This window comes from Taudactylus pleione, unplaced genomic scaffold (genome assembly GCF_031769625.1).
Source record: "Taudactylus pleione unplaced genomic scaffold, aTauple2 ptg000033l, whole genome shotgun sequence".
Classification (NCBI taxonomy): domain Eukaryota; kingdom Metazoa; phylum Chordata; class Amphibia; order Anura; family Myobatrachidae; genus Taudactylus; species Taudactylus pleione.
Genome location: NW_028284435.1, coordinates 576,265 through 596,866, shown reverse-complemented (window position 1 = coordinate 596,866; position 20,602 = coordinate 576,265). Strand labels below are relative to the sequence as shown.

At 42.5% G+C, this 20,602-nt stretch overlaps 1 protein-coding gene across 1 annotated transcript in view; it reads right to left on the bottom strand.

Annotated features, from left to right (window-relative positions):
- The window catches only part of BMP2K (BMP2 inducible kinase), a 191,430-nt gene that overhangs the window by 45,540 nt on the left and 125,288 nt on the right, over positions 1 to 20,602 (bottom strand). The window contains exons 7-10 of the mRNA XM_088452122.1: positions 17,181 to 17,313; positions 13,818 to 13,921; positions 6,237 to 6,316; positions 3,379 to 3,539 (exon numbers count right to left, since the gene is read on the bottom strand). Of these exons, the coding sequence (XP_088308248.1) occupies positions 3,379 to 3,539; positions 6,237 to 6,316; positions 13,818 to 13,921; positions 17,181 to 17,313 (478 nt within the window). The remainder of the gene's footprint in view (positions 1 to 3,378; positions 3,540 to 6,236; positions 6,317 to 13,817; positions 13,922 to 17,180; positions 17,314 to 20,602) is intronic.

Below are 20,602 nucleotides of genomic sequence, written 5' to 3'. Positions count from 1 at the left end.
AGGTTTAGGTATTCACCGTGTCCTTGGCACAATAGTCTTATTTTTTATTACAACTTTATAAAACTATTATACTTATTATAACTGTTTGCATTCTGTTTCCCACGACTGTTAACACCTGCATTGTTTTACTAAACCATACTGCTTTGCTTCACATTAGGTTGCATGAGATACCTGCCGTTATGTATGTACCTCAAGATGAAGTACTGCAATAAAACGCACTTAAATGTAATATGTATGTACTTTAGATATGCTTGTCCATTCTTGAAAAAGTAGGCTTTATCTTTTTAGAAATTGCTTTCCTAGGACTGACTTTTTTTTTTTTTTGCTTTGGTAACTGAATCAACAATTATCTAAGAACAAGTGCTAGCCATATACAAAAAGCTTTGCTTTTTCTCTGATGGTATGCAATGGTACCCTGTAAGGCACTTTTAGAGTAAAGAACACTTATAGTAGGTGAGTACCATTACCTTTATTCATAAAAAAAAAACCCTGGATGGAATTAAACAATTTTGCCAATGGGCCACATATATTGGTACTACAACATTCCACTATTCAAAAGACCATATGAAATAAGAACTTTAAAATTAAGAGTTATGGTAAGAATTTACCCTTAACTCTATTTCTCCGAAGACCATAGGGTCCACAGGGATTACCATGAGGTGTAGTTGGTTTGGTTGTGAGCTGTGCACCACACAGTTAAAGCTATAGCTCCCAGGATGCACCGGCCCTCCTGCACATATACTGTACCCCACCCCCAGCCACAGGCAGCCAGTTTTGTAAGCAAGCCCGAGGCAGGAGTATGAGAGAGGAGAAGTTAGAACAAAATACACAAGAAACACTCTCATAAAAGATGAGGGAATCAGTGACAGAGAAAGATACCCAATGATGCCAGATGCATCAGGGTGGGCGCCCTGTGGACCCTATGGACTTCAAAGAAATAGAGTAAACAAGTGAAAGTTCTCACCATAACTCTTAATTTCTTCTTCAGGGTCCATAGGGGATCCACAGGGATTACCATGGGGACGTCCTAAAGCAGTTTCCCCTAAGGGTGGGGACGCTCCTGAGTAGAAAGGAGCATCCTGCGCCCAAAGGAGCATCCTGAGAGGCAACAGTCGCATAGGCAAAAAATCCAAGGAAGGTGTGGACGGAACCACACACTATTTATTTAAATGAAAACCCAGTGATACCACTTATGGAAAATAACCAAACCAGGTACATAGGACAGCTCTGTTGGAAAAAAGAGAAAAAATAAAAAGAAGCCCTAAAACCATGGGGTCATAACCTCTGGTTGAGCACCCTTAAAAATAAGAGTGCTAAGCTCTGTGACAGATGCGAGCTGAGGAAGGCTTCCTTGCCCCGAGCATCGTCCTGACCACAGAGCTAGAGAAACTTTTGGCTCTTAAGAGGGATAACTCAAGAGTCACACCGTCAAAGACGGGAGAGGTCCGAGTGCAGTCAAGGACCCTGTGCCAACAGGTCCGACCATAGAAGAAGTGTAAAGGAGTGTCTATGGAGAGACTCCATAAATCGGTGAACCAGTGGCGCCTGTGCAGGCTGGAGCTATCCGTATCACTGTGCCACCTTCCTGCTTGAATTTAACGGAGAACCCTTGTGAGGAGGGAAATCGAAGGAAAAAGGTATGGAAGAATGAAATTTCAACACACTGCCAGAGCATCCACGAAAGCTGCTGAGGGGTCTCTGGTCCTGGACCCATACCTGGGAACCTTGTGGTTGTGACGTGAGGCTTACGTCTGGTAGGTCCCATTTGTTCACCAGGAGTTGAAAAGACAAAGTTGTCCATCTTCCCTGAAAAATATGATGACCTGTGTCAGCGCCCCATCCGCGAAGGCTGGCATCCGTAGTGAGAAGTTCCCAATTTGAAATCCAGAAGGGACGACCCTCATCCAGATGGGACGTCTGCAGCCACCATGAGGGGGAAAGCCGAACCTCCGGAGAGAGGAGGATCATCTGGGACCGGATCAGATGACACAGTCCTTTCCACCGTCAGAGAATCAATTGTTGAAGGGGCCTGAAGTGGAACTGGGCGTACTCCACCATATCGAAGATGGATACCCTGGACCCCAAGACCTGCATTATTGAGTGAATGGATACTCTTAGATTGCCAAGCAATTTGCGCACACGCAATTGCAGTACCGAAATCTTGTCTGCTGGCAGAAAGATCCTTTGTATCGGAGAATCTAGTATTGAACCCAGATGTACCATCCTCAGTATTGGAAATAGGGAGGACTTTTTCCAAGTGATGATCCAGCCGTGTGCTTGTAGACAGGCAATGGTCAGTTGTGAATGGCGTTGCAAAATAGCCTGTGATTGTGCCATTAAGAGGTCGTCTAGGTACGGCAGGATTCTGACTCCCTGACGCCACAGGTAGGCCGTCATAACGGCCGTTGACAGACCAAATGGCAGGTGCCTGAAACTGGTAATATCGCTGCAGAACCGCAAACCGTATAAATCGTTGATGGACTCTGGACTCTACGGGCGGCTACCGAGTTCGCAGCAACTTTAGAAGCAAGGAGTCCAGTTTCCAGCGTAGCTTCTTCCAAATATGAGGCCACCTCCCGAATATGGAGATGAAGGCCAGTTGATTCTTGGTAGCGTCTGATAACATGCCGTCTTCCAGTGCATTCGTCCATCCTTCAACAGCCTTAGCAACCCAAGCTGCGTCCCTAGGCGGCCTAGTAATAGCGCCAGAAAACAAGTAAACAGACCTAAGACAAGTCTCTAATTTTCTATCTGTAGCATCCTTTAGGGAGGACGAGGATGGTATAGACAATGTAGAGCTCTTAACTAAACGTGCCATATGAGAATCCACCATAGAAGGGACTTCCCATTTAGTACACTCACCAGGTGGGAGAGGGTTAAAAGGCGCTAGTCTTCTTGGAATCTGGAACAGTTTGTTATGAATATTCCATGCTTCCCCATAAGCTCAGTGAGCGGTTCTTATTGAGGGAACTCAGCCTTAACCACCTTTTGTCTTTTAAACACCGAGGCTTTAGGCTTAGGAGCGGGTTCCTCATCCTCTATATTCAAGATTGATTTAACCGCCCTTACTAGAGAAGGAACATAAAATAAAAGCTTGGGGTTGTCTAACACAGCCCCACTGTTCTCAAATGTGCGACTGCTTCTGTCAGCACCAAACGAAAAAACTGCCCCGTGGTAATCCCTGTGGAACCTCTATGGACCCTGAAGAAGAAAAAACAGTTTTATTGCCTTTTTTAAATAATTCTTATTAAGAGAGAACATTACACCCCACCCTCTCTTATGGTATAAGCTGCACAAGTTCACCAATGTCATGTAGAGTCCGCACATTTGTGTCAAATGCACTTATGACAATCACTTCATTAAAAACATCTAAATTACCACTGTGGCTTTGATGACATGGAACACTTTGTACTGCCATCTTCACTGGGGTTGCAGAACTCGGAATATTTAGCGCCTTCATTGGGGCTGTTCCTGCAAACGCCTTGGGTCTCTGTCTTGGTGCGATTGATGTTTCTGTGGGCCCAAGTGAATCTGTTATTCTGTAATGGGAAAGCAATATTGTGAAACATATTTAAAATAGCTTTACGATTTAATTTGACCTGAGGTCTGACTGAAATCTCTACACTGTAATATCAGTACTAACTAATAATTATGGAGGTTTGGGTATACTATCCCTTGGGGCTCATTCAGGCAAGCCCTTTTAAAGAAATGGGTTGTGCCACGTTTCAACATGTCGGGGTACACAACTGATTAAAAAGAAAACACAAAAAAGTGGACTACAAATCTATTGGGAGACACCATAAAGGAAAATATGTCAGTCTTCCTCTAGTCATGCATCTAAGAAGCCATCCCTACATGCACCATTTAGATGGCCAGTTTGGTACTTTTACATCAAATTGGGCACAAATTAATATATATTCCACCCAAAATAACCTGTGATCCTGACCAACATGTGATTGTTATTGATTAAACTAGGACTGGTGGTAATGTGATAGGGCCATGACTGTGAAGTTACAATGGGCCTGATTGTGAGCTGGAGGGAGCCGCGTTCGTGTATGTATCTAGTGGTTGTTACCCATATGCATTTTAATGCAACTAGGGCTAGAAAGTCCTTCCTTGGTGTACATCCCAGCATCCCGCTGTGTAAGGACTGAGACGCCTACATTCAGCATCTGTATACACCAATACCGATTGGTGAGTCTTCCCTATGGCAGGTGCAGTTTCTCCATCTATGTATGGCCTCCTGTGTGAGCATTTGAGCATCTGGGTACACAACCACCTTTACCAACACACCCGTGACACTCTCATAACACACCCATAAGACAGACCAACTCCGTGCGTGCGCTAATACACCTCCCACTTTTCTAAGATGTGCCATAGGAGTTTTCACGTTTTTTTTTCTCACGTGCATTAAAGAAAAATCACCGAAATATGTGAATATCGGTATTTCATGCAGCTCTGAATTAGGCCCAATGTGTGTGGGGGTCAGACGGCCAGACTATAGGCCTTTGTGGGCAGGACATTGGGCTGACTGCTGCACAACGGGATCTGGATTATTATTAGGTATGCAATATGCCTGTGTAACAATAATCCATTTTAATACTTGCTATAGGTTTGTTGTGAGGAACTACTTTTACACCTTCAACAAGTTTTTAATTTATATGTGTATATTTTTTGTTTATTTTTGTTCAAACAACGTCAGGTATCAACATTATATATTGCCCAAATGACATAATGAAAGGAAATATTAATTACCTGCATTTTCAATAAAAATATTTGACTTCCTACTCTTTTTTTTTTTTTTTTTTTTTTTTAACACAGGGGAGTTGTTTTAGTCATAACCCAGCATTATGCACGTGATTCCGGGCTGCACACAACTCTGGTTTGTGGACAGATCTTGCGATTTGTAGCACTGAGCATGCATCACAGCCGAGCCTACACATCCCCAGGCTATTCACAATTGTACACAATTTAGTTGCCTATCCACTTGGCCTGAGTGTCAGTAATTTCAGAGTTTCGTCTGATTTTAGTTGGATCTCTTGCACCAAGGATAGAGCTGGTGCAAGTCCGCACTAATAGTGAAGGTAGCTATTTTCACACCCAAATGTATAGGGGCGCTGCAGTTGCTTAGATGTATGCAGGCGTAAAAAATTCACTTTTAGTTCCCGTGAACGCAACAACGGCAACTTGTAAGCAACTCTGAATCCGCCGAGTAGTGCCAATTTGGTTTCTTCACACACGTGTATCTCTTCTGTCACCCTTTGCGTTCTACACAGATTGCACGTGAATAAAACTTTAGTGTGCACAGAGCTTTGCAAAATGGAACACAGAATAAAATAGCGCATGAACTATTTTTTTCTGCTTTTACTTCCATTTGTCTGATAAGATGAAGCTATCACATACCCCTCACTGAATTTTCTTCTGTATTTGAAACACATGTGCTCCATGCAGACATAGTAGATCTTAAGACCAAACAAATATAGTACTATGCCAGAGCAAACAAGCAATAGAGAAACATTTTGCCAAAAACTTACTTTTTCTTTGCCTACCACAAGATGGTGCTCAAATTCAACTTTTCAGAGTCAGGTTTGTACTTCATGTAGTGATATTATGATCATAGCTACCTTACTTTATATTTATTACAGATTTAAGGAAATAAAATACATGGGGAGTAATTCACAACAGGCAATTGAGTGGCACAGGGCATCTAAATTTGGGCTTTTGCAACTAGCTGACTTCTGCGCAGAAAATAGCAAAAGACCTTCACAGTGCTAGAATCTTTGCTATCACAAGAGCAATATTTCTGGTGATTTCTTTGGAAATATGGTGTCAGTGTCTGCACAATCAGACCTTGTTCTGAGTGGAGGTTGGGCATTGTGGACCCCCTTTCATTCAGGGGCTCATGTGCACCATACACCCTGCACCCATTATAGATAGTTGTTGCCAAGCAGGTGTAAAAATTAAGCTAAAAAACGCGCCTCAAATCCACTTTAGAAGGCTCACAAAGCCAAGAATTTCTTTCAGTGCCCGCAGCCTATTCCACTCAGTCCTTGGTCTATATGACTTGTATATGTCTGCCACACACACACTAGGGCAGATGCATCACTGTGCTGTATGCTTATTTACAGCAGCAGGAAAATAGATGATGTTCAATTTGTTCAATCAATCGTATTTAATGTGGACCATTTGTTGCAGGGTCGGCCAATAGAACTACAATTTGAACAATGTAACCTCACCTGGTTTTTATTTGGCTCTTTTTAGAAGCAGCCTCACTTGCAGTCAAGGGTTCTGGAAGAGCGTGTGGAATTGATGAATTCTGCAAAATGGATGAATAAAGAAAACAGTGATGTACGATCAACATAACATTACTATAAATGCAGGAATATGTGTTTTAAGTAAAATTATATTTTAAAACTTAATTATTTTAAAATGTTATAGTTTTTGTGCAATGTACTTTATTATCACACTGACATATATAGACTACAGGTAGCAACAATTTCAGATTATCTGTAAACTGTGAATGTGCAAGAGAATGAACGGTTCCTATAAATAGTTCCCATGAAATCATGTAAGGGATTTGCAGGAACCGATTGTCCTCTCATGTCCAAATTTTAAACTAGCTAATGTGTCTTAACAACAGAAACAAAGCGACTACAAAGACTTATTGTGAGTACTACTCTAAAAAAACAAACAAAAAAAACATGAAAGTATTTTTCCATGTATCTAGTGCAGCTGGTACAAGTGAAGTAGGTAATGACCCATCGATATAAACTCTGTGACAGCATTTTACCTATTAGAGTATACTGAAATCTCCAGAGACCTCATCCTTAATCCACAAATTGGTGTTTATATGCTAACATATACCACTAAGGTTCCCTTTGACGTGATCCAAGGATGACTGTCCCCTACACTGTAAGCTCTCTAAGGTCCACCTCTACCCTCTTATATCACACTATACTTGTCTCCAGGGCAGATCCACTCGCAGTCACAGCACTGCTATTGTTATTATCTGTCATTCACTATAAAGTTGTATAGAAAGCCCTCTGTTTGAGGTTTCCCCCTATACTGTCTAAGTATATTATTTGTGTGGGGTTACTGTTCAGTGTTATATACCGTACACTTTGTGGCATCATATAAATAAAAGATAACAACATTATATGAATTTGATAACCTCCTTATGTGAATAAGGAACACTGTGACTAAACTGTACTGTAATAACATTAAAGAAAACCTCATCATCCCCTGTGGGTATGGTAAAAAATGTTGACACCATATTCTGAATGTCGGATTGGTGGGAGATCGTCATGTCAAATGTCGACTTTGCCAGAAGTCAGCATGTTGACCATGCAGTTTTGAATAGGTGAGGTGAGTATCCCTAACCCCGGCCTAACCCTCACATCATGAAAAAAATGGGCTGACGTCTTTTGCTGGCATTCACAATGTTGGTATTCTGTCATGTCGACATAGTAGATGGATTGGTTTATATGCGGAAAAGGTACCGTTCCAGTCAAAGCTCCGACCACGACACCATCTTAAGATCTGTAAAGCAGTTTAAAATAGCTGTTCTATTTTTTTACATCCCACTTTTTTGTGCAATATTGCAAATTAGATCGGGTAGAGATGTCCACATGTGCAAAGCTGGTAGAGACTTACAGGTGCCCACACACATAGTGACATTTGGCCGATTTCGACGAATCGCGACGACGAATCGGGTAAAAAAAAGTACAAATCGTGAGTTTATACTCACGAGCACGATGCCGATGCGCGTCCACGCTAGTCGTATATCGCATCTTCTGATCTGCCGTGCTGTAGGGCAGATTAGCCAACCATGAACCCGATGGACGCCGATCGTGAGGGTTTTTTTTCCTCACGATGAATCGTACGATTCATCACACAATGCGGAATTTGACTGACAGAAGCCTGGACACGCCCCATCGCCATCTTGTGCAGCATCGTGTATGGAGCAAGACTGTCGCACTTTGGGAGCCTGCACACTGAAGTCTTGTTTTGTTGTATATTTGGTGAGTATTTGTACAGTTTGCAACAACACTGACCACCAATATGTGCTCCCCACTGCCCACCAATGTATGCCCCCAGGCAATAAATGCATGACCCAGCCACCGCCCGCCGTATTGAGGCGGGCGGTGGCTGGGTCATGCATTAAGCTCCCCCACTGCCCACCAATGTGTGCCCTCAGGCAATAAATGCATGACCCAGCCACCGCCCGCCGTATTGAGGCGGGCGGTGGCTGGGTCATGCATTAAGCTCCCCCACTGCCCATCAATGTGTGCCCCCAGGCAATAAATGCATGACCCAGCCACCGCCCGCCGTATTGAGGCGGGCGGTGGCTGGGTCATGCATTAAGCTCCCCCACTGCCCACCAAAGTGTGCCCCCAGGCAATAAATGTATGACCCAGCAACCGCCCGCCGTATTGAGGCGGGCGGTGGCTGGGTCATGCATTAAGCTCCCCCACTGCCCACCAAAGTGTGCCCCCAGGCAATAAATGCATGACCCAGCCACCGCCCGCCGTATTGAGGCGGGCGGTGGCTGGGTCATGCATTAAGCTCCCCCACTGCCCATCAATGTGTGCCCCCAGGCAATAAATGCATGACCCAGCCACCGCCCGCCGTATTGAGGCGGGCGGTGGCTGGGTCATGCATTAAGCTCCCCCACTGCCCATCAATGTGTGCCCCCAGGCAATAAATGCATGACCCAGCCACCGCCCGCCGTATTGAGGCGGGCGGTGGCTGGGTCATGCATTAAGCTCCCCCACTGCCCACCAATGTGTGCCCCCAGGCAATAAATGCATGACCCAGCCACCGCCCGCCGTATTGAGGCGGGCGGTGGCTGGGTCATGCATTAAGCTCCCCCACTGCCCACCAATGTGTGTAATACCTCAAATAAATAAATAAACACGTTTTTTACAAAAAAAACACCATACATTACATTTAAAAACACACATTATTTAAAGCTGGGGGTCTTCTACCTTTCAGTCTCCAGCTGTTGTGGAACTACAGATCCCAGGATGGCCTGCCACCCACTTTTGAAACGGTTTTTAGGGCATCCTGGGATCTGTAGATCTACCACAACGACAGGCCCAAAGGTGGAAAACCCATACAAACAAACAAAGAAAAACATTATATTACCAAGCAATAAACACATAACATTCCTGTAAAATAAAACATGATTAGAATACCATAACAAACCTTTAAAAACCTGTAAAAAAGAAAATATTAAAACATTAAAAATGTGAACTATAACAACATTACATTTTACAAAACTATATACACAAATATTTAAATGTCCTTTTTTTTCTTATTCATAGATAATGTCCATGGATTCAGAACGTGAATTCGTTACAGGATTCATTGAAATCCTGCACTCGAAAGACTGTCTGTGGAAGATCACTTCTCGGAAGTACCACAGTCGCAGAAGTTGGCCGCACTCGAGGAACTGTTGGTGTATACAAAAAAATACATATCTGATGCAGACCTGAAAACTGTACGGCAAAAGATACAAAATCTCAGGACAGTATACATCAAAGAAAAAAAGAAAGTGGATGACTCCAAAAAATCAGGAGCGGCTACAGATGAAATATATACTCCTGTGCTGTGGTACTACCAAATGATGTCATTCATCAGTGAACAAGAGCCTCAAAGGGAATCAATCATCTTGATGTCTGAGCGTGAGGGAGATGAGGAGGTTGCAGAAGTCTTGGTAAGTAGTGACACAGTTTAAACCAAAATCCTTAATGTTTTTGTTGTTAAATCCCAAATGTCCAATTTAGTCAGTAGCTCACAGACAGTCCTCCTGCCATGGTACAGCACCTGGTCCATTGAAATAGGTCATGTACTCCTCCCTCACTTCTTTGGCACGTGCGGTGGATGTTGTTGTAGTTGTTGGTGCAGACACAGATGTCAAATGTCCAATGTCCTCCAGGGGTCCTACATCTTCTGGTCTAGCTGGGACTGGTCTTTGTTGAGTAGATTTTCTTCGCAGAAAGTTGTGCAGCACACAGCACGCCATCACGACCCAGTCTATCTTCTCCACATGTAGATTGATGGTGGTGTGGAAAATGCGGAAGAGGTTGCTCATTATTCCAAACGCATTTTCCACAATGCGCCGTGCCTGGGATAGACGGTAGTTGTAGATCCTTTTCTCTCTGGTCAGGCCCCTGTGTGCAAATGGCTTCATCACATGTTCATGTAATGCAAAAGCCTCGTCTGCAACAAAAACGTAATTTAGGCCGTGCTGTGTCTGGTCCAGTGAGGGCAGGTTGAGGGTTTTGTTGGCGAGTCTCTGGTAGAAAGCCGTCTTTTTGAAGGACCCACCATCCGAAGCACGCCCATTCTTGCCGACATCCACAAACAGAAATTCGTAGTTGGCATTCACCACTGCCATGAGAACGATGCTGAAGAATCCTTTGTAGTTGTAGTAATATGATCCGGTGTTGGCAGGTGGGTTGATGCGGATGTGTTTCCCATCGATGGCTCCTCCGCAGTTAGGGAAATTCCAACGTTGTTCAAAATCTTCCGCGATGCTGGTCCACTCCTCCACGGTGTTAGGAAACTGTAAAAATAGGAAAAAAGATGTTAAAACATGACTATAATATTTTTTATATCTTTTTTCCCTATATAGACTCCCACCCAAGACCCTGATTTAACATCAACACCGGACCTCAGTCTGCTCGGTGGCGACAGTGATCCGGAGAATAGCACACAAGTGGAAAGTCAAGTTCCACCTGGACCCTCATCTTCGCAACAACCCCAAAAAAAGAAAAAAAAAGGCAAAAAGGAGAATTTTACAGAACGAGAGGACCATTTTTTACAAAACGCAGAACGGCTGCTGCAGAAACCCCCAGATGCAATTGATGATTTCACAGCTCATGTGAACAGCACATTGAGAAATCTGGATGCAGATATCCAACGAAATTTTTTAAGGTTAAACTACGACCTCTTGAGTCGCTGTATGAGCAAAAATATCTCAAATTCGACATACATTGCAGATCCAATGCTATTTTCCCCTGCCCCAAATAGGTATGTCCACCCCCCCCCCTGCCCAGTTAGATATTACTCCCCCACCAAGCACCAGCACCACCTTGTATAATGCTCTGCTGGATGTAGCAGATGAGTCGCCCCAATATACACAGATGTAAATTTTTTCTATATTGAATATCACCAAATTTTATGAATTTCAAACGGTGCTTGCTGCATGGGATAGGGTGGTGATGACGCCATTTGGACAAGGTCACTACGCACATGGCACAAGTACACATTGCTGGAAGCCGGGGCCACAATGTGTACTTGTGCCATTGTGTGTATTGGCCTGTTCAAACTGGCGTCTGACCCACCCTATCACATACAGCCAGCTACCTATTGGGATTGATAACATTTGGTGATATTTAATTTGGTTGTTTTTTTGACTTGCTTTTAATGTCACCAAATTTTATGAATTCCAATCGGTGCTTGCTGCATGAGATAGGGTGGTGATGACGCCATTTGAACAAGGTCACTACGCACATGGCACAAGTACACATAGCTGAAAGCCGGGGCCACAATGTGTACTTGTGCCATGTGTGCATTGGCCTGTTCAAACTGGCGTCTGACCCACCCTATCACATACAGCCGGCTACCTATTGGGATTCATAAAATTTGGTGATAATGTTCTTTTGCAAAGTTGTAATAAAAAAGTATTTTGCACACAGTTTAGTGCACACTTTCAGTTGCCTGCAGGTCAGTGCACATTGTACTAAAAGAAGGCAATTTTTTGCTTTATGTTGAGTAAAAAATAAAAATAAAAATTTTTCTTTGCACAAGAAACCAATGTGTGGTGTTTTTTTTTTTAACTTACCTTGCAATACTGGTACTGTAGCACTTTTACGATGGCTTTGCAGGTCTCCGGAATGATGACGCCCAAGGACTGAGGTGAGATGAGTGTCCCAAACTTTAGGTCTTCCAGTGACCTTCCTGTAGCCAGGTATCTCATGGTAGCCACCAGTCTGTCTTCAGCAGGGATTGCCCTCCGCCACCTTGTGTCCTGTCTCTTGATGTGGGGGGTCACCAGATGCAGCAATTCTTGGAAGCTGGCGTCATCCATGCGCAGGTAGTTCCGATAGTCCTCCGGGTTGTTCTCCTTGATCTCTATCAGCAGGGACATGTGAGAGCGGGTATCCCTTTGTAGCAGCCACTCCTTGGTCCAGCATTCTCTCGTCCTTCTTCGCTGGGCCCTCTTCCTAATCTCCCGACCCCGGCTTCAGCGACCAACACTTTATACTGATAGGGACGCATCAGTACAGAATTCAGGAACAGGATAGAATGCAGGTAGGTAGCACACACTTGCAGGTAGAATAAACTTTGTATAAGGCAAGCCAAATACAAAGAGCACAGTAGCAATGTACAGGATTCAGCAGGAATACACCTAGCCTCATCTTGTAGCAGAGCAGAATGTACACAGAATTTAGGGTGCCTGCTTTTTTTATACTCCCAAGCTAGCCCCTCCCATTGTTATGACTATTTAAATTTCCCTCCAATAGTCAAGAGCCTATTTTATTTATTTTTTTAACTCACGATTTGTTATGTCCAATCTCACGATGCGTACGATCCGATAGATCGTGAGATCGTAAGACAGATTGGGTGTCTTTTTTCCAAAATCGTGATCACGACGGCAAGGGAGCTCCCGTGAAAGTTCATGAGGAAATTGGCCATAAAATCGTATCGTGAGCACATCGGTATATGTGTGGGCACCTTTACAGCTCATCAAGGTACTTTTAGCAATATTTAAAAAGTATGGGAATACCCAGCTAATCAAGAATTGTATACTAATCTTGTGTCCATCAGGCGGCAGTATGTAAATATGTCAATTCTTCTGTATAATAAGAATAGAGTTCTGCATGCATACACGCATATACCTTACACACTTGGGTGAAACTGTATAGAAGTATACAAATACTTAGAGCCTGATTCAGAGTTAAGGTGCACATCCACTAGGCGAATAAGTTGAGCGATTGAACGATAACGATCGTTCAATCGCTTGCAAAAATGTCTAAAACGACCAGCAATGCACGTGCTCGCTGGTCGTTTAGACATCTATCATCGTGCAGACATGCTAGTCAACCTGACGATAACGTCAGGTTGAGCATGTTTGCAGATGATTGATGAGCCTGCACTGAACGACTGCTCATTCAGTGCAGGCTCATCACAGACTGACAAACGACTGCATGATTACAATGTCATAATCGTGCAGTCGTTTTCATGTCTGCTAGTGGATGGGCACCTTTACTCTCAAATCCAATCTGTGGACGCATCTTGCCATTTTCACATTGCACATGCTCCATAGCCAAGCATAACCAACCTAGAGCAATTACATCCAATTCAGAGTCGTACACAGCTCAGCTGCATCTCCACTTGCGGCTGAGTGGCTGCAACTAGTCATTTGCACATAAAGTAAGTGTTCTGTGGTGCGTGCAGACGGATTTGTGGGCTATTCAGAGTTGAGGCTATGCAGATAACTGTCTGATTTCAGGCAGAACTATTGCATCAAGGATAGGGCAGATGCAAGCTCCAATGAATATAGGTAAAGATCTGCATTTATTTCGCCAATGAGGCCGCAGCTGCCTTACAGTTATTAAAATGTGCCTTATTTAATCTTACAGTACATTTATTTGAGATAAAACCAAAAAAGCATCCAAAATAAGTCTAATATGTGAGAATGAGACCATAACCTTACTATCGGATTGGCCTATCTGAGAATTGTTTTGAGAGGGAACAACATGTCTGGCTAAGCATTCCATAAGTATGTTGAATGCTAAAATACTCACATATACGTTGGGTATTGGACATTCTCTCTTAGCTAGTTTAAAGGCAAAATAGGAAACTTGGTAGATGTCAGGTCTTCGCTCCTGATCAGGTTCAAGCATATATCCTGGAAAGACAAGCTCAAAGTTACTACAGAGGTACAACCTCATCATACATCCCTGGTTTCTATTTACAAACACAGTATACTATTTGAATCCACTTCTGCCTAATTCTTTGCACAATGGGATGATGACTCCATTGGTTGGTTTTCCAAAATATTGAAAAAATCCATATTTGTTACACCATCTAGTTTGGAACCAGATTTGGGGGTAAATGTAATAGGGTCAGATTTAAAAAAAATAAAAAATAAATGTTTGCGATAAACATGCGAGTTTGCATTCGTCGAATGTAATAAACTACAAGAACATCGCATCAACCCTTCTCGCACTGGACAAACGCTGTCCAGATGTTTTACATTTAAAACTTACAACTCTCCGGATGTAATAGGTTGCGATTTGTCAACTCTCACAGAACTAGCAGAAACAAACTCGCAAAATAATAGACCGATTCCAGTACTGCGAGGTCAATGTGCAAGATTTATGTGAATCAGCATCTGAGGCCTATTAACACATGAGATGGTCATTTAGACTAATCAAACCCCTATATAAGCCATGGTTACCTCTATTTCGCCTGCGTGGTGCGTAGCAATGGCAATTTTTATGAACTCCTAGATGTACATGTCTGTCATCCTCACTACTGCGGAGCAGCGCAGGAGAAGGGCGCAGGAGCATCACCAGATACAGCGGATCATTGGGGTATGTGCCAGACGAACCTATAGATTGTGGATGGGCCTGGACTCCCTCTCAGATCAGGAGGTGGTGCAGCTTTTTAGGCTGAACTGCTGGGCCACCCCGTTTTTTGGCCATCATGTAGCTCCTTGGCCAATTTGGCTTTGAGAACCCTCCTCGTATCTGAGAAGTATTTTACAGTTCTCCACACAGTGCTTGCAGGCACTAACTGCATCACATAATCCTTTGCACCCCCTCACTGTTGACCTGACCCTCAAACCTATTCCAACATGTCATTATACACCACACAAATGGCAACCAAACACTGAACACTTATAAAATAAAGACAGTACTAACACATTCTAGCATACACCACTTACAAAGATCACACTCACAAATAAAACAGTACAAACCACACAACAGACAGATATTACACAAGGACAAAAAAGTTTTGCAAAAGAACCAAGACAAACAAGGGCACAATATCACAACTCACCATATTCCAAACGCTAAACTGCTCCACACTCGCCTACAACTCTCTCCTAACCCAAAACCAGAGAAAAAATGCTGAAGGGATACTTATATATAGATGGGCATGCGATCCCGGCGCTGATAATGCCAGCGATCAAAATCCTGACAGTGGAAATCCAGACGCACGCACCTTTCCCACAGCCTAACCCTAAACTTCCCCTTCGGCAGCTTAGCCCTAATCGCCCGTCACTCCCTTCCCCCACAGTCTAACGCTGCGCCGGGATTCTGACTGCTGTACCCTTATATAGGGCCAATGAGGTCAAATTCGGGCGAGTTTTCTATAGCAATGCCTACATTGGTTTCAAAGGCACCACGCTGCATGCAATGAAACTTGCATTTTAATTTGCAAGTTTTTTATGCCTTCCGACAGCAGCAAACCAGCATGTTATCGCATGCGAGCTACGTAGCCACCTTATAACTCGCATGCTATTACACGCTGCAAGCTTCATAACAAACTTGTAACACACTCGCAACGAGACTTGGCAAGCGCAAACTCGCAATATAACTCGGACCCTATTTACCTCTTGGACTTATTATTATTACTTTTATCATTTATTTATATAGCACTAGCATAATCCATTTCACTTTACAACTGGGAACACAGTAATAAAACAATACTGGGTATGTAGAGAGATAGCGAGATAAGAGGACCCAAGTTTGCATACTTACAATCTATAGGGTATTAGAAATTTGATACATGAGGTTAAGTGTTCCATATTGAAAGTGCTTAGCGGGCTGTATGATTCAGTCATACAGCAATGTTGACTTAAAGAATGAGTACTGTTTATCTCATGGTCATATTCGGATTCAGTATGATTTACCGCCGGCTGCATGGCAGCGGCATCCCGGTAGCAGTGAAAATCCTTATCGTCGAGAGGTAAGTATTGGCTAACCTATTCCCCCCCTAACCCTCCCTTAAGGATGCCCAACCCTAACCTCCCCCCGCAAGTTCCTAAACCTAACTCCCCCCTTCCCCGCCGCCTAAACCTAAGCCTCCCAGGGTGGTGCCTAACTCTAACCTACCCCCGGGGGTGCCTAACCTTCTCTTCCCCTAGCCTAACCCTAAACTCCCGGGGGGGTTGCCTAACTCCAAGTCCCCCCCGGGAACCCTAAACCTAACCCTCGCCCCCCCAACGGCTGTCCGCGCCCGGCTTATCTTCGATCGGTAAGACGGGTGTCGGGCTCCCGGCGTAGATAAAATGACAGGCGTCGGGAACTTGACGCCTGTCATTTAGCCCTTGCCGGGATTAGACAGTCAGGAAGCCGACGGTCGAGATTCCGTCCATCGGCTTCCCGTCATATTCATATTTTATTTACACACTATAATTTTAGAGGGTTCTGTAACATTTGCAGTTCCATAGGTAGTTTATTTAAATGTCAACTCCCAACATTTTAACTAGAACTAATAGTTGTAAAGACTCAATACGAGTAAAGAACTCTCCAATCCATCACTTATTCCTGACATGGCAGTAATAAATGCAGCCTGAAGTTCATTTCTGAGCCATCACAGCAAAGACCTGAAGACTGACATAGTGAATAATGAAAACTCAACCTTCACTTGGACTGTGTATAGACATAAAAGGTTATGCTTACAGTTTTGCTGTTAAGGATTAGACTTGCTCTGTTTGGCACAACAGTACTTGCTTTTAGCACAACATACTTGGAAAAGCCAGGAAGAATGTTCTCCCCATCTTATTCCCCTATTCTTGCTTATACTCTAAAGACCACTGAGAAATACATGTCATAATAAGAGCTGCCGTGACAGTGACAAATGAACTACTGCAACTGCACAGATGTTAAACACTATGAAGTTTTATTATTTTTGTTTTAATACCCCAAACATCCACTAAGTAAATAAACTTCTAAAACAAACATTGCAGTACCATTTAAAACAGTAACTTTACACCAAAATGTTACACCCATTATATTTTACATATAACATCTTACACCATACAATGCTTCACAATATACTAGTTCAAGTACAAACAACCTACTTATATATTTTTTATAATGACAATGTATTGATGTTTTTATTAATCAATATGGTTCACTTTCCCAGATACTTACTAATTAAACAATGTAATTTGTGGTCATATCGAGAATTGTCTGGAATGGTAAAATTCCCATCACAGATAGCTACTTGACTTTCTCCGAAGGGAGGGTTGAAAAAGCAAAGCTTGTATAATAAGCAGCCAAGTGCCTGAAAAACAGATTTCTGTGTGTTTATTTACAAGTTTTAAGCGCAATACATGAGACAACTACAGGTTGGTATAGAGCTGCATTGTATACGGTTAAACATTGCACCCAACTTGCATTTTTTTTCGGAAATGTAAAGCATAAAACCCATTCTATTCAAATGTGTCCGTACTCATTTATATTCATATTTAAAGTCAATTTATCGATATAGGAGAGAATTGTTTACAGACACACTAGGGCAGTGGTTCCCAAACTGTATGCCGTGGCACCCTGGGGTGCCTCAGGACACTTGCAGGGGTGCCTCAGGTTAGTGGTCCAGCACCAAAAGAAATTATTTATGGTTAATGTAAGAGTCAAAAACATAAAATATATGGACAAACAGAAGTACAGCCCTGTCCGCCACTACATAACTGAACCTAAGGACGACAGGTAAGCATAGTTTACTTAATCCTTTTTTTCTGAATTTCTCAATAGCACACTTTAGACCTAGGGGTGCCGCGAAAACAATGATGATACTCTAGGGTGCTATGATTCAGAAAAGTTTGGGAACCACTGCACTAGGGGGTATATTTATTAAAGTGAGTTTTTTTTTAGAAGTGGAGATGTAGCCCATAGCAACCAATCAGATTCTATGTAACACTTAACTAGCAGCTTCTAGAAGATAATAGCTAGAATCTGATTGGCTGCTATGGGCAACATCTCCACTTCTCAAAACTCTCACTTTAGTAAATTTACCCCTAGGAGTAAAGAAGAGCAGCTACACCAGTATTGTGTTGCAGCTTTCCCTTTCATGTCAATGCCCCTTTCATTTAATTGTGACAATGTGCTAAAGTAGAAACCATAATACACTGAATTGGCAGCTGAAATTAACTGATCATTGACGAGAATGAAGCACTCCAGCTGTATTCATTTATTTTTTCACCATTGGGCGGTACATGGCCCTTACAGACTTTTGCTATAAGGCCTAATGCCTACTTACACCCCTGTATACTTGGTAAATTATTTAAGGAGTAATTAAACCACTATATTACCTGTTAGAACTCCTTTTAAGGTTAAATTTATATAAACCCTGGCAGTCCTAAACTGTTTTGGTATGGTGGTGCTTGCAGAAGTCCCAACAGACCCATAGCTGCCAGATCTATAAGCACCATCATGCTTGAGCATCCAGGTCCTGCTGAGACCTGTAGTACAAAATAAAAAATAAGCCCCTCAAACTTCTTGACATGTTCCCCAACTGAAACACACACACTTAAAGAATTAAAAATACTTTAGAATACAAACATGAATTTTATTTAGCCTTTAAAGATTAAAATCAAAAAAAGCATTTTTTTAAATAATGTTCAGGTATCTCAGTTGCAAAAAGTACTGTCATTATACTTGTTGAATTGAAAAAGCTTCATCCTACATAGTAGTCTATAGTTACCACCAGCATTAGCAGTAACCCTCTGAAGCCAGACAAAGACACAAACACCTAATGGGTTGTTAAAGGAAAATGATTAGGTTCAATTGCGTGGTGTTGAATAGGGTTGTATCTTAGTTTGAAAGGGGAAGAGGAACACTTGGAGAAGGGGGCAATGGTACAGAAGGAGTAAGTGGCAGAGGCACAGATGGTAAAGGAGTACAGACATGAATTAGCAAAGGCACAGATGGGAGGGGGCAGCACCACAGATGTTACAGGGTAAGGGGACAGGGGCACATATGAGGAAAGGGCAGAGCTAGAAATGATAAAATACATAGTGGCACAAATTGTAATGGAGAAGGGGTAAAAGCAAACACAGGGATTTTATTTGCACCACAGCTACTCACAATGCCTCCCTCTGTGCACAGTAATAGAGGTGAGGCAATGGCGTCCGGAGCAATGTATGCCCCTGGTGCCACAAGGATGGATAAACAAAAACGTTAATATGGACACAGGGATAAGCAGTTTGGTACAAATGCAGCATATGAAAAATAAACTTTTACTAGAAAAAGACTTATGTCCAACTGTAAGTGACCCACTAGGTGATTTTTATATTTTTTTGTTTTCTTTTACATTTTTAGGAGTCGGTCCAACTGAAAAGTGCACTTTTGGATACAGTACGCATATGAAATGAGTCAGCAAGCAGGGCATGCTTATTTTATCTAATTCAATCAAAGAGTTGACATTATACTCAAATTGGGCATATTTGGGTTTTTGTGATTTGCTCTTTGCCATATGTGGTGAATGCTGAATGTAAGCGCCTTGTGAGTCTGGCACAGCTTCTTGTACAGCTGGACTAAATCCTGTTACTGCCATCAAGTTTGCTAACACAAAGGCTGCTAATGCTTGGCCGTGTAGAATGATCAGCTGTTACAGCACATTTACTGAGACCTAAAATCAATAGAGCAATGACTGTGAGTAAAGCGTCTTATATTTAAAAAACAGTAGTGTAGTAACTGTTGCCAGCTGGGCCTAATTCCTTACACAATCTGTATCATGGAACTATAGTTTTCAACGTTAGAGCACAGTTCTGCAGAACAATTTGCTGATGTGCTGCTGAATTTTTTCTAGTCACAGTTGGTAGAAATTATACATAGAGCACCACACTCCCATCATTGCAATGCAATTCTATTTTAAATATAAGTTGGGTTTAATGTCACTGTATTTTCTGTATATAGTTAATTAACTTATCAGCATCAATAGTTCTGTCCTATGAACCGTTTTCTCTACTATTATGAGTAGGATCTGCTACAATATGACCAACTGCACAGTGGTCATAGAAACATGATAAAGAACAGTTAGAGAGTACTTTCTTCCATTTAACAAGCAATTAAAAGCGTCTGCCATAGATAGACATGTCCTTGTGTTAGTTAACAAAACAAAAAAATATACAGTTTACAGTGGATACTTTTTGCCGACCGGACGATATCGCATGCGACCGCGGGAGCAATCAAATCTGGCATACACACTGAGCAATATGGCCAAATCGGAATGACTTTGTTCAGTTGTGTACCCAGCTTGTGATTCATTCAATCTTCTAAAAGACATAATAGGTCAGAACAAAAATATGCAATTGCTAATGATATGTGAAAACATAGGCGTTGTGCATTTGTGCACAAATCCAATAAGCATTTGATATGCCATTGATATTCATTTCAATGAGTTTCCAGAGTTTTGAAACCCCATTGAAAAGGATAGGTCATTAAAATGAGTGGAAAAAAAACTCCCATTAAAACAGGGTTACTTCAAACATAGTTGAAACCAGACACAAGATGACCAGTGCAGGATTAGGATCCTGAGTGGTGGATCATCATTAAAACCGCATGGCTCACCC